This window comes from Microcaecilia unicolor, chromosome 4 (assembly GCF_901765095.1).
Source record: "Microcaecilia unicolor chromosome 4, aMicUni1.1, whole genome shotgun sequence".
In the NCBI taxonomy this organism is placed as follows: Eukaryota; Metazoa; Chordata; class Amphibia; order Gymnophiona; family Siphonopidae; genus Microcaecilia; species Microcaecilia unicolor.
In genome coordinates, this window is record NC_044034.1 from 93,735,834 (window position 1) to 93,749,216 (window position 13,383).

General features: G+C 42.6%; 1 protein-coding gene across 4 annotated transcripts in view; it reads left to right on the forward strand.

Moving 5' to 3' along the window:
• Nucleotides 1-13,383, forward strand: part of RCBTB2 (RCC1 and BTB domain containing protein 2) — a 228,079-nt gene that overhangs the window by 180,382 nt on the left and 34,314 nt on the right. For 3 of the 4 annotated variants that reach the window (XM_030200479.1, XM_030200478.1, XM_030200480.1), the window contains exons 9-10: nucleotides 5,178-5,368; nucleotides 7,570-7,696. In XM_030200479.1, coding sequence (XP_030056339.1) covers nucleotides 5,178-5,368; nucleotides 7,570-7,696 — 318 coding nt within the window. The remainder of the gene's footprint in view (nucleotides 1-5,177; nucleotides 5,369-7,569; nucleotides 7,697-13,383) is intronic. The other variant, XM_030200481.1, reaches the window with a different exon arrangement.

Sequence of the window (13,383 nt, forward strand, 5' to 3'; positions counted from 1 at the left end):
GTGGAGATAGAGATTACTAGACTGAAGACAGTGATACCAGATGACCAGCCCCTTCATCGGTCAGTCTGTATATCTCGGTCTCCAGCAGGTGGTGGATGACCTCTCACCAGCTCCTGAATTCATCTTCTGTGGGGCAGCTCCTGGACCTTTGCCAGTTGAGTTTGGGGGCAGTTGGCCAAGCGGTGTCATTCTTGGGGGCATACCTGGGCTCCAGGTCCCTGCCTCACCTGTAGTTCCCCTGTCTTCTGGCACTTCTGCTGTCCTGTCTGTTTGTTTGTGGGCTGTTCCTTCCTCACCAAATTAAAAAGAATAACACAATTTTAGAGAGCAGCCAAAACAAAACAAAAAACTCAGAGGCAGACAGCACGGAAAGCGATCACACAGCGGGACTGCTGCTGCGTCTGCATGGGAGAACTTAGTCTGAGCCTGGAGAGCCAGTTTGGTGGTGACCAGTGCTGGGAATTATCATGGCTGCTTCTGGCATGGTGAATTTTCTTTGGTCTGGGATGCGACTACGGTGGCGGAAGCGGTAAGTGGTGTTCCTGCTGCGGGAAGAGAAGGTCCGCAGCAGGATCTTTGTGGCAGGCTGTGCGGAGCTTTTTGCGGTTGATGACTTTCTTCCTGATGGGTCTTCTTCCCACACAGAGGGAGCAGGCCTGCACGCTATCTTATCCTCGCCCACCGATGGTTCTCACCATGTAAGGAATGGAGATTTCAAGAGTCCTCCCGCCTACCGTTCAGTGCCTGTCGGCGGCACACATTGTGGGCCAGAGCAACATGTGGGCGTATTTTCTCAGCCGTCATCCACTAGACCTGGCAAAGTGGGAGCTATTAGCGGAGGTGTTTCTTCAGATTTGCCAGAAGTGGGGGACACCAGAGTTGGACCTGATGGCGTCCCAAGTGAACACCAAGGTGGCCTGGTTCTTCAGCAGACAGAGGGAGCCTGAGTCCATAGACCTAGACACTCTGCTCCTACCCTGGCCCGTCCAAGCTCCTTTACGTGTTCCCTCCATGGCCAGTGATAGGCCAGGTGTTGCACAGGATTGTACAACACTAGGAGCGGTCACCCTTATGGGCTCCAGATTGGCCACGTCGCCCTTGGTATGCAAACTTAGTCTGCTGATGGAGGCACCTCTTCGATTTCCTCTTGGCCCCAATCTTCTGCACTAAGGACTGGTTCTGATGGAGGATACCTCCTGATTTGGTCTTACGGCCTGGCTCTTGAGAGGTCGCGTTTGAGGAAGAAAGCTTACTCTGATTCGGTTATTGCTACCTTATTGCAAGCGCAGAAGCATGGTGTATTCTCGAGTTTGGTGTTCTGCTAGGGCTTGGTCCCCTTTGCAGGCCTCTGTGGCTCCACTCTTGGTCTTTTTGCAGGATGATTTGCAGAAAGGATTGGCATGTAATTCTCCAAGTCCAGATCGTGGCCCTGTCATGTTTCTGAGGGTGAGTGTCTGGTTCCTCCCTAGCTTCTTATCCGGATATGGTTCATTTTTTGCAGGGGTGCTCCACCTCTGGCTTTCGCTTCGGTGGTCGTGTCCAACTTGGAACCTGAATTTAGTCCTTCTGGCCCTGCAGGGAGCTCCTTTTGAGCCGTTACGCAAGGCCTCTGTCAAGGATCTTACCTTGAAGGTGGTGCTTTTAGTGGCTATGGCGTCAGTGCGTAGGGTCTCTGAAATCTAGGCTTTGTCTTTTTTGCAGTTCTTGGAGTCTGGGGTCACCTTAAGTATGGTTCCTTCCTTTCTGCCTAAGGTGGTCTTGGCCTTTCACGTCAATCAACCTCTTCTCCTTCCATCTTTTCGGAAGGAGGACTATCCGGCAGAATTTGGGAACCTTTGGTTCCTGGATATTCGGTGGGTTCTCCTCTGTTATTTGCACGTGACTAATGAGTTCCGGCGTTCAGATCACCTTTTTGTCCTTCTGTCAGGCCCACTGCGCGGTGAATTGTCGTCTAAAGCGACTATAGCCTGGTGGCTTAAAGATGCCATCTCTTCCAGGCAATCCTAGGATGTGCTGGGTAGGGCTTCACACCATATAAGGGAGTTTCTCCCATACTCCCTTATATGGTGTGAAGCCCCTCCCAGCGCATCCCAGGATGCACTGGACAGGGCTGGGCGCCACCATTTTCGAGGCTGTGCCGATGGAAGAGGAGAGAGGCCACCTTCCTCCAACGAAGGTAGGGAAGAGTGCCACTTGACCACCAGGTCGGTGGGGGGGGGTTGATTTGCAGCCCACTGGGCCACCAGGGCTCTATTTAAGGGGATGCTAGGGGGGGTTGAGGGAGATAGAGACCCACTGGATCTCCAGCCCCCCCCCCCCAAAACTTGTGTCGCTGGGGGGGGGGGGGGGGGGGGGGTTGGGGTTCCTGTTGTGGGGGGGGGAGCCTGCTAGCATGCAAATGCATGCTTGACAGGGCTCACCAGTCCTCCCCAATGGTCTGCAAGCCCTAACGCCAGCTCTAAGCTGGCGTAGGGTTTGCTGTGGACAGAGCGCCAATGTTTGGCTCGCTGATCATTGGGGAGGAGTACATTTAGCATGCATTTGCATGCTACTTGCGCTAAGAGCCCTGTTTTGCTTGCATTTGTAAGCTAGTTGCATTCAGAGCCCGCGAGCGCTTTGTTTCACACACTTGGGGGCTCTGGTCATGGGACAGTAGCAATCGCAGGCGCTAGTGTGGCGCTAACGGCTTCTAGTGCCTGCATTTGCTTCTTATCATCGGATCATAAAAGTTCAAAGCATACTATATAAAAAAAAAAAGAAATTTCAGTATATAGTTGCATGGTCTCATCCTCCCACTTCCACAAAAACAATTTTTAAATGTCAAAAACAAGTTTGACAATGCTGCTGTCTGCCATGTGGAGAGACTAGATAAATTTCCTGGGCTGAAAAATTTCTTTTACTTAGTATGCACACAGAAATGTTTGTACCAGGGGACTTCTCTCCACTTCAGATGGAAACTCAATGACTCCATCCCCACCAGAGAGACAAATATAATCAAGTATTCTATTACTACTTATCATTTCTATAGCGCTACTGGATGTACGCAGCGCTGTACACTTGAACATGAAGAGACAGTCCCTGCCCGACGGAGCTTACAATCTAATTAGGACAGACAAACAGGACAAACAAGAGATAAGGGAATATTAAAGTGAGGATGATAAAATAAGGGTTCTGAACAAGTGAATAAGGGTTAGGAGTTAAAAGCAGCATCAAAAAGGTGGGCTTTTATCTTAGATTTGAAGACAGCCAGAGATGGAGCTTTGACGTACCTGCTCAGGAAATACTCTTAAGACACGTGCAAATACATACACATGCACTCTTCAGTCTCACATGCATAAGTACGTGCACATACACATACTCTTGTTCTTCAGTCATCACCCTCTCCCTCACCCTCCAGCTCTGCTCATCATCATGTAATATTCTTGGATTTGCTTTCAAAGGTTTTTATCAACCTGTGACGGCAGATGCTTCACACTTTACTACATTCCTACCCCTTCTCAATAGTCCTTTCCCAGAACACTCACTGGTTCCATCAGCTGTCTCCAAGGCCCCATGCAGAGCTCAGTCTCTCCCACAGCACTTGCACTGCATAGGTACTTTTCCCAGCTCTTCTCTTCCGTCCAATGAAAAGAACAGCTTTCTCATTGATTGGATACTATCAGTCTCTGCACCAGAAGAGAGGGTGAAGAGCTATGAAGGGTGAACTCTGGAAAAATATCCAGATCAACTGCATAGCCAGGCGTTGGGATGGGTGGGAAGGCACATACTTGAGCTGGCAGGAGTCCCCAAGCCCCAGCGGAAGTGCTCTTTCACTTGTGGCCTGCACTTTCCCTGTGCGGCTGCTGCCATGCCAGTCCTCCCGCCCTCTGTTTCCATGACACTGAGCATGCGTAGGAGAGGCTTACCCCCTGTGCATGCTCAGATTTGTGAAAAAGGATCATGTGTGGGGAAGGGGAGAGGCCTGGCAGTGGCCTAGGGAAAGTGCAGGCCACAGGTGGAAGAGCGGGTCTGCTGGTGGGGCTTGGGGATCTCAGGTAGCCAAATCAGCAGACAGTGCTGCAGATTTGCAGGAGCCTGAACCTAAATTGGGAGGGGAGGCAAGGCTACCCCCATTGACCCAGACATTTCTCTCTGTAAGTTCTGGCTTTGAGACAGTTAATTTACTAGTCTGTAGGATCCTGAAAAATAATCCAGTTGTCAGTCCTATAGAGCATATAGAAACATAGTAGATGACGGCAGGAGAAGACCTGCATGGTCCATCCAGTCTGCCCAACAAAATAACTCATATGTGCTACTTTTTGTGTATACCCTACTTTGATTTGTACCTGTGCTCTCCAGGCACAGACCATATAAGTCTGCCCAGCACTATCCCAGCCTCCCAACCACCAGTCCTGTCTCCCACCACCGGCTCTGGCACAGACCGTATAAGTCTGCCCGGCACTAGCCCTGCCTCCCAACCACCAGCCCCGCCTCCCACCACTGACTGCCCGATCTCGACTAAGCTCTATATGTAATAGATCTCCCTAACCTTTGGGGCACTAAGTGTATGCCTAGTTTGTCTACACCTTAATCCATCCCCGACTGTATATGGAAGAATAGACATTTGTTCTGCCTTTTTTTAACATTTGTAAATTAAAAAGAATAGAACGTATTTTTCTATGTAGAATAAGTATATATATAACTTGTTAGTCACACACACACACACACACACACACACACACACATACACTGACATGGTGCACGCACACACACTGACACTGTGTTTATCCACTCCTCTAGCTAATATTTAACCATCTCTTTGACCTTGTGCAACTTTCTTTAAATTAGTCACCTTATTTTCTAACTCCTTTTACTCTTACCTATGTATATGTTCCATCTTTGCTGATACCCTACACTATCAATTAAAATGTTCTATTAAATATTGTGTTGACTTTGTAGGTAGTATACTATAACAAAAAAGCACATCGACTTTGTATTGTTGTGTGAATATTTTTACTGTTGTAAATGTCAATTGCTCATGATTGATTTATTCTTACTGTACACTGCCTTGAGTGAATTCCTTCAAAAAGGCGGTAAATAAATCCTAATAAATCGCAATAAATAAATGAAATATTCTTTTAAATGTTTTACCTTTTGTTTTATATTTCATATCCACGTATGACTGCTTTTGAACACAGAGTCATGGAAATTGCTGCTTGTCACTCTGCTCACATTTCTGCTGCTAAGACCCAGAGTGGCCAAGTGTACATGTGGGGCCAGTGCCGGGGCCAGTCTGTGGTACTACCTCACCTCACCCACGTTACCTGTACAGATGATGTCTTCGCCTGTTTTGCCTCTCCTGCAGTAATGTGGCGCCTCTTGTCTATAGGTGAGCCAAAATTTCAGTAAATGACAGTTTTTTTCTTTTATTACTTTTTTCTTTTTTTACTTTCTAGTATGAAAGTTGAAATAAGAGTGGAAGTGCTGTGCTCTGCCAAGTGGCAAGACTGGATTTTGATTACTGGCTAGATATGCTGCAGGGACAGCATTCACAGCCCTTAGGGGAAGGGAGGCATAGGCCCTGAAGTAAAAATTTTATCACATTGTTTTTATTCATGTGGTTCAAAAAAGTATTAATATCAGATGAGTAGCTAATGATATGCTAATTAAATCTGCACAAAAAAAAATCCACAGTTGGAGGCTGTTTTCTCTTATCTAGCATACTGACATAAAGAGCACCAAATCTCCAACCCCAACCTACCCATTAACCTACTTTGACACCTGCCCCTCCACCCCTGATGATAATCCCATATTTCTTGTCCTTTATATGCCTCTTCAGTTCATCTGCTGCTGGGGCATTGTTTTCAAAATGGAACAGGTTTAGCAAAGGTCACTGATTTCAGCTGAGTTTGTGCCATTTAAAAAAATATTCTTTTAAGATGTTGATGCTGTAGGGGATGATGTCTCCAAATGGGTTGCTTTTGCAGTTCATATCATGGCAAAAATGAACATTTCTCCTATGCCAATGTATGTTTTAGAGATCAAATACTGTCTATGTGCAAACAGCAGTGGTTTACTAAATAGAGAATATTGTTGAACCTGTCAGTGTTTCTGATGATAATCAATAACCCAATGAATCTAATTTGAATAAGGTAGCATGCAGTTAGCCCCAGGTATTAGTTGGTAAGTCTCATTGCAATAAATTGGACCTGTGCTAAAATTGCATGTGTTAATAGTAGTTCACATTGATAAATACACTTCTAAGTTTTTCCAGGTCACCAATTTTTCCTAAGCTAGGCAAGATCAGGTTTGCTACATAGACGTTTTTTTAAATGAAATAAATTAGTTTTCACACTCATAAGGTAACCTCCACTTTGAACCATTCAGTCTGATAATTTAAGTGTACTTTAAATTTGGTCACGGGAGGTCATAAATATCTGAGGCAAAAAAAATTGTCTTGCAGGAATATTTTCTTTTTGAGGAGATTACAACTATGAGATTGCAATAAGGTGTTAATTAGCATAGATTTCCTAAAGATGGTGCTCTGAAAACACAAACTGATGGAAATGAGCAACAAAAAGGAGAGAGCTGTTACTTATTAATAGCATGTCAAATGTAAATTTGAATACAGAGATTTTGAAATTTAAAAAGATCAAAAAACTATCTAACATGCCCTTTCAAAGAAGAGATTTATGTACCTTGTACCAAAAAGCAGAAGGATGTATATCTGTTTCAAAACTGGACACGGGTAATATCAAGGGACCATTGTCACCCTCTCTACCTGCCAACACATCTCACAGGATCCTACAATCACTCGCATGGGAAAACCATTCAGCATAAGGGAATTCTTTGCATACTCATCCTCAAATGTGGTATATATCATTCAATACAAAAAGTGTGAAGAAGTGTGCTATATTGGAGAAACAAGCCAGATGCTAAAGACGAGGCTCAATTTACATAGACACAAGATTAAACATTCCAATGCCAACCAGGGTGCCACCTCAGTGGGACAGCATTTTACAAAACCAGAACACTGCATCAGTGATCTTATGGTAAGAATACTGAAAGGAAATTTTTAAAGTCAATCCAGGAATGTAAGACTTTTGAAGTCAAAATGATGAAATATTTTGACACCTACCAGACAAGACTTAACAAAGATCAGGGCTTTCTATCCCACTATAAAATTCTACTGCTTTGTCACTCTCTTATCAGCCATCCATCTCTCCCTGTTTCTCACCTAACCTACCTCTCCCTCTTCCTGTGTCATTGGAACCCTTTTGTGTTTCACTTATATTTTCTGAACAACATTTGCTTATTTCCAATCTGAAGAAGAAAGGCTTGCTTAAAAAGCTAATCAAAAAATGTATTAAGTTAGTCCAATAAAAAAGGTTTCATCTTATTTTCTTTTCTCTGTTTTGATTTATTTCTTTTTAATACCTAAACCCATAGAAAATTATAACAATGACTTGCTTTCTAAAATAAGTTTAAACTTTGTATGTTATATACAATTGGTTAAAAGAAAACACCTACCCATCTCCTGTGAAACAAGATGGATTGTGGCTAAATTAAGCAATATCTTTCTTACCTTAGAACCAGATGACCATTTGACAGTATCCCAATCACTGAAGAAAGAATTTGATAACCCTGAAACTGCAGACCTGAAATTTCTTGTGGATGAAAAATATATTCATGTTCACAAAGTCCTCCTCAGAATTAGGTAAGGGTTGGACATCTAATTTCTTCGCACTTTCTCCAGTATTTTAAAGGGGCTAGAAATTTCATGCCTTGTATATGCTGATGACATTTATACAATGCAATAATACAGTAATAAGACATTTTTATATACCATTTCAGTTCCAATGGCTCGAGATGGTTTACAGTTAAAAAAAAACAATCTAATTAGGTTGATTTAGACAAAATTGCAAGAAAATTTATAATCTAAGACTTATGAAAGATTTTCTGAAATAACAAAAATTTTAATAACTTACAAACTTCAATTAATTCTGCTGCAGCCATATGTCATCTGATAATGAATTCCATAAAATTTGTAGTGCAGGAAGAAATAATTTAAGTAGATAAGTACAAGGGTGATGCTGTAGGAAGCTAGTTTATACATGTACTTCGAACAGATAGAATATGCCTAGTGGTTAGGGTGGTGGACTTTGGTCCTGAGGAACTGAGTTCAATTCTCACTTCAGGCACAGGCAGCTCCTTGTGACTCTGGGCAAGTCACTTAACCCTCCATTGCCCCATGTAAGCCACATTGAGCCTGCCATGAGTGGGAAAGCGCGGGGTACAAATGTAACAAAAAAAAACATCCATTTATAAGTTGAATTAACAGACATATCAAAGAAATATGCACATATAATATTTTTAAAGCAAGGCGTAATGATTTAAATTCAGTTCTGACCAGTATTGGAAGCCAATAAAGAGATCTCAGCCACAGGCGTGATGTGCTCCAATTTAGACTTGTATAAAATTATCCTTGCTGCTGTATTTTGTAATAACTGAAGCCTAGAAAGAGACTTTTTGGTAAGACGCATGTAAAGAGTCAAGACGTGAAAAAAAACCTTTTGCATCTGTAAATCCTCTAAGAAAAATATGATCTAATTTGTCACAAAAAACAATTTCAGAAAAACAGAACAAGTTAAGTGCTTAACCTGAGGGTCTCCTTTCAGCAAAGAATCTAACCAAACCCCAAGGCATTAAAAGTAATGGGGACATTGGCGAACCCTGTGGAATCCTGCAGCTTGGTGACCAAGTAGAAGACAGCTGATTGTTTTTCAGATGTAAAGCATTGGTTTTTCAGAGAACGCAAAAACTGTGTCAATTGTTGAGAATCTAAGGGGTCCCAAGCCCCCCCCCCAAGAAGGCTAGAGTGACCTTAATCTGACTCCATCTCTAAATAGCACTAGTACTGGGGTAATCAGGGGGTTGTGAAGTTCTAAGAGAAATTGCCACTGAGAGAGACGTTAGGTCTCAAATCCCCGCATTAGTCCGCCTCTCAGCACTGGCAAGGAATAGATACCAGCCTTATGACAAACCCGAGGAACCCGAGGAACCCGAATTATAGCTACGTCTTGCAAGGTTCCGCGTTAGGAGTTACGGATCAAGAAAGGGATCTGGGTGTCGTCGTCGATGATACGCTGAAACCTTCTGCTCAGTGTGCTGCTGCGGCTAGGAAAGCGAATAGAATGTTGGGTGTTATTAGGAAGGGTATGGAGTCCAGGTGTGCGGATGTTATAATGCCGTTGTATCGCTCCATGGTGCGACCGCAGCTGGAGTATTGTGTTCAGTACTGGTCTCCGTATCTCAAAAAAGATATAGTAGAATTGGAAAAGGTACAGCGAAGGGCGACGAAAATGATAGTGGGGATGGGACGACTTTCCTATGAAGAGAGGCTGAGAAGGCTAGGGCTTTTCAGCTTGGAGAAGAGACGGCTGAGGGGAGATATGATAGAAGTGTATAAAATAATGAGTGGAATGGATCGGGTGGATGTGAAGCGACTGTTCACGCTATCCAAAAATACTAGGACTAGAGGGCATGAGTTGAAGCTACAGTGTGGTAAATTTAAAACGAATCGGAGAAAATTTTTCTTCACCCAACGTGTAATTAGACTCTGGAATTCATTGCCGGAGAACGTGGTACGGGCGGTTAGCTTGACGGAGTTTAAAAAGGGGTTAGATAGATTCCTAAAGGACAAGTCCATAGACCGCTATTAAATGGACTGGAAAAATTCCTCATTTTTAGGTATAACTTGTCTGGAATGTTTTTACGTTTGGGGAGCGTGCCAGGTGCCCTTGACCTGGATTGGCCACTGTCGGTGACAGGATGCTGGGCTAGATGGACCTTTGGTCTTTCCCAGTATGGCACTACTTATGTACTTATGTACTTATGGATTTAGGCTACAGGTTATATAATGCAGCGAATGATAGCCAGATGTAGCAAAAGCATTTGTACTTACAGCCTTTCATCATTAAGTGAAGCCCACAAACCATCATTTAGAATGGAGAGTTTATTTGCATATCAGATTTTAATCGGGTACATTCATCAGACAAATTCAGGATTCAGCTGACCAGAGCTCTGCTGCTTCCGAGGCGTTGGAGAAAAGTACTCCCGAGGGCTTGCATGCACCCTGCTTTTATACAATTTGGTCACTATACAAGTCTATGGAGAGGGATTTTTTTTTCCTCTAATATTGCTTAATCTATGAGTCATGACCTCCGGCCAGGTGCTCTTCCGTTTTAGTATTGCAACTTGTTGTGCAACTTCCCTTTTTGTAATAACTTCCTTAGATACGGACATCCAAACACCAAAACATGAACATCTCCCTAGATACGGACATCCAAACATCAAAACATGAACAAAACAACTTTTTTATTAAGATATCTAAATTTGGATATATTAGGTTCATATCATTTTGTGATCTGGGTTAGGATTTTAGCCATCAATTCCTTGATCTTGGCTTTTGCACTGCTTTTGAATGTCACACCAAATTCTAATGAGGCCTAGTCAGTGCCTTTTAGCAGTTTAGGCTGTTTAAAGTATATAAATTGACCCACCACTATTCCAGTGGATGGATCCCAAGCGGGGACACATATTAACTTGCAGGAAAAGCAAGTCCTTGCTCAGCCAGTCATAGATTTTTAAACCTAGCTGGTATTTTTACAGCCTGAGTCCTAAAATCTGGCCTTCCACCCTTCCGGTGGGCATCCAGTGAGGGCCTCTTGCTGTGGTATAATTATACACAATACAGGTCCTGTGATTAGAAAAGAATCAAGTTTATGAAGCATCAGATCGTAGTCAGCCAAGTCAGATGTGGAAAATCTTGAGAAAGTGTATGATTCACTTAATGTCTGTTATAGAGTGGATATTTGAATGTTAGTACATCACCTTAAATCCAGAAAAGACTAACTTTTACATGGGCAGTTGCAATTTGATATTGCTGCAGTTCTCATAATAGAGAGGATAAGCATACCTCAGATGTATTCTTTATGAATAATGGCTGGTGTACTTGATTCAGCACTTTACATGGAGGCTCAGGTTGCTCAAAAATATATTACCTTTTTTCTTAAATAAGGCAAATTAGAAATTTTACCTATGGACCAGCTGATTGGTTACACAAGCTGTTATCACAGTTTGATTATTGAAGTATTGTTTACCTTGGTGTAAAGGGCAGACTTTTAACCAGGTAGCAGGTTTTACATAGCACAGTGGACAAGCTATTAAGGGGTAAAGGCTAGGAACATGCCATCCTGTATCTCAGAGATTAAAAAAAAAAAAAAAAGCTGAAGTTTCAACCTCTGCCTCCTGGCTTTTATCCCACTGCTCTAACTATGAGGTTACTCCTCTGCTCTGCATAGATGTTTGTATGGACATTTTATAACATGGGCATCTTTGTGGCATCATAAGAACATCCAATTCCCTTGTTTTCCTTGTTAATAATTTGGACATTTCAGTTTGTAAAGTGAATGTTCATGCTGGACGTGGATGTCCATTTCTCGTGTATTTTAGAACAGGCTTGTATGTCAGCAGATCTTTTTCTAAAATACATAAGAAATGGAAGTCCATATTCTAAGTTGGATGTCCTTTCTAAAATGCTGTTCCACGTATTCTGCAATTTCCATCTCCTAAAAGTTGTTTTTTTCTTTCATGACATTTCAAATCACATTTCCAGGAAAATAAAATCTACACATATGAAAACACAAAAATGATTATCATTTTTACTAATAAAAGGGAATAAGAATAGTTTTAGCCCACATCAAGGGGAACATATTTCAAGAAAAAAATAGGAGTACAAAAATAAGGATAGAAATATGCTCCTCAAATCCTGGCCCACCCTCTTCTAAAGACCCTAATCTAACCCACCCTAATCATAGTAACATAGTAAGTGATGGCAGATAAATACCTGAATGTGTCTGCCCAACAGACACATTCATTATCAGTTCAAGATTTAAACCAACAATGAACGTGATATTATATACTTGATTGTGGTCTTTCTTTGCTGTTTCTGGGACATAGATCATAGAAGTCAATCCAGCTCTGTCCTTATGTTCCAACTACTGGAGTTGCCATCAAAGCCCACTCCAGCCTAGCCATCTTGTCATTTGCAGGACAAAGACCGTAAAAGTCTACCCAGCACTGTCCTCATGTTCCAAACCACTGGAGTTTCCGTCAAAGCTCTCTCCATCCCATCTTAAACCGGATCACCATATGCGGGACTCAGACCGTACAAGTCAGCCCAGCACTAGCCTTAGTTGATGCAGCCAGAATTGCCATCTAAGCACCACTTCACATGCAAATACATATGCATCCCTTTAAGTTTTGTTTTTTTATCATTCATTTTCTAACTTGAGATCCTCAGTGTTCATCCTGTGCCTTTTTGAATTCTGCCACATTTTTTTCCCACCACCTTCCTCAGCAAGTCATTCCAGGCATCCACCACCCTCTCTGTGAAAAAACATTTTTCTGGCATTACTCCTGAGTCTGCCACTCCATAACCTCAATTCATGTCCTCTAGTTTCACCACTTTCCCTTCTCTGGAAAATATTTGCTTCTATATTAATACCTTTCAAGTATTTAAACGTCTGTATCATATCTCCCCTGTCCCTTCTCTCCTCTAGGATATACATATTCAGGTCTTCCAGTCTCTTCTCGTATGTCCTTTGGTGCAAGCTCCATATCATTCTTGTCACCTTCCTCTGGACTGCTTCAAGACTTCATACATCTTTAGGAAGATATGGCCTCCAAAACTGAACACAGTATCCAGGTGGGGCCTCACCAATAAGTACATAAGTAATGCCACACTGGGAAAAGACCAAAGGTCCATTGAGCCCAGCATCCTGTCCACGACGGTGGCCAATCCAGGCCAAGGGCACCTGACGAGCTTCCCAAACATACAAACATTCTATACATGTTATTCCTGGAATTGCGGATTTTTCCCAAGTCCATTTAGTAGTGGTTTATGGACTTGTCCTTTAGGAAACTGTCTAACCCCTTTTTAAACTCTGCTAAGCTAACCCCCTTCACCACGTTCTCCGGCAACGAATTCCAGAGTTTAATTATGCGTTGGGTGAAGAAACATTTTCTCCAATTTGTTTGAAATTTACTACACTGTAGTTTCATCGCATGCCCCCTAGTCCTAGTATTTTTGGAAAGCGTGAACAGACGCTCCAATTTAGACTTGTATAAAATTATCCTTGCTGCTGTATTTTGTAATAACTGAAGCCTAGAAAGAGACTTTTTGGTAAGACGCATGTAAAGAGTCAAGACGTGAAAAAAAACCTTTTGCATCTGTAAATCCTCTAAGAAAAATATGATTTTTCCCAAGTCCATTTAGTAGTGGTTTATGGACTTGTCCTTTAGGAAACTGTCTAACCCCTTTTTAAACTCTGCTAAGCTAAC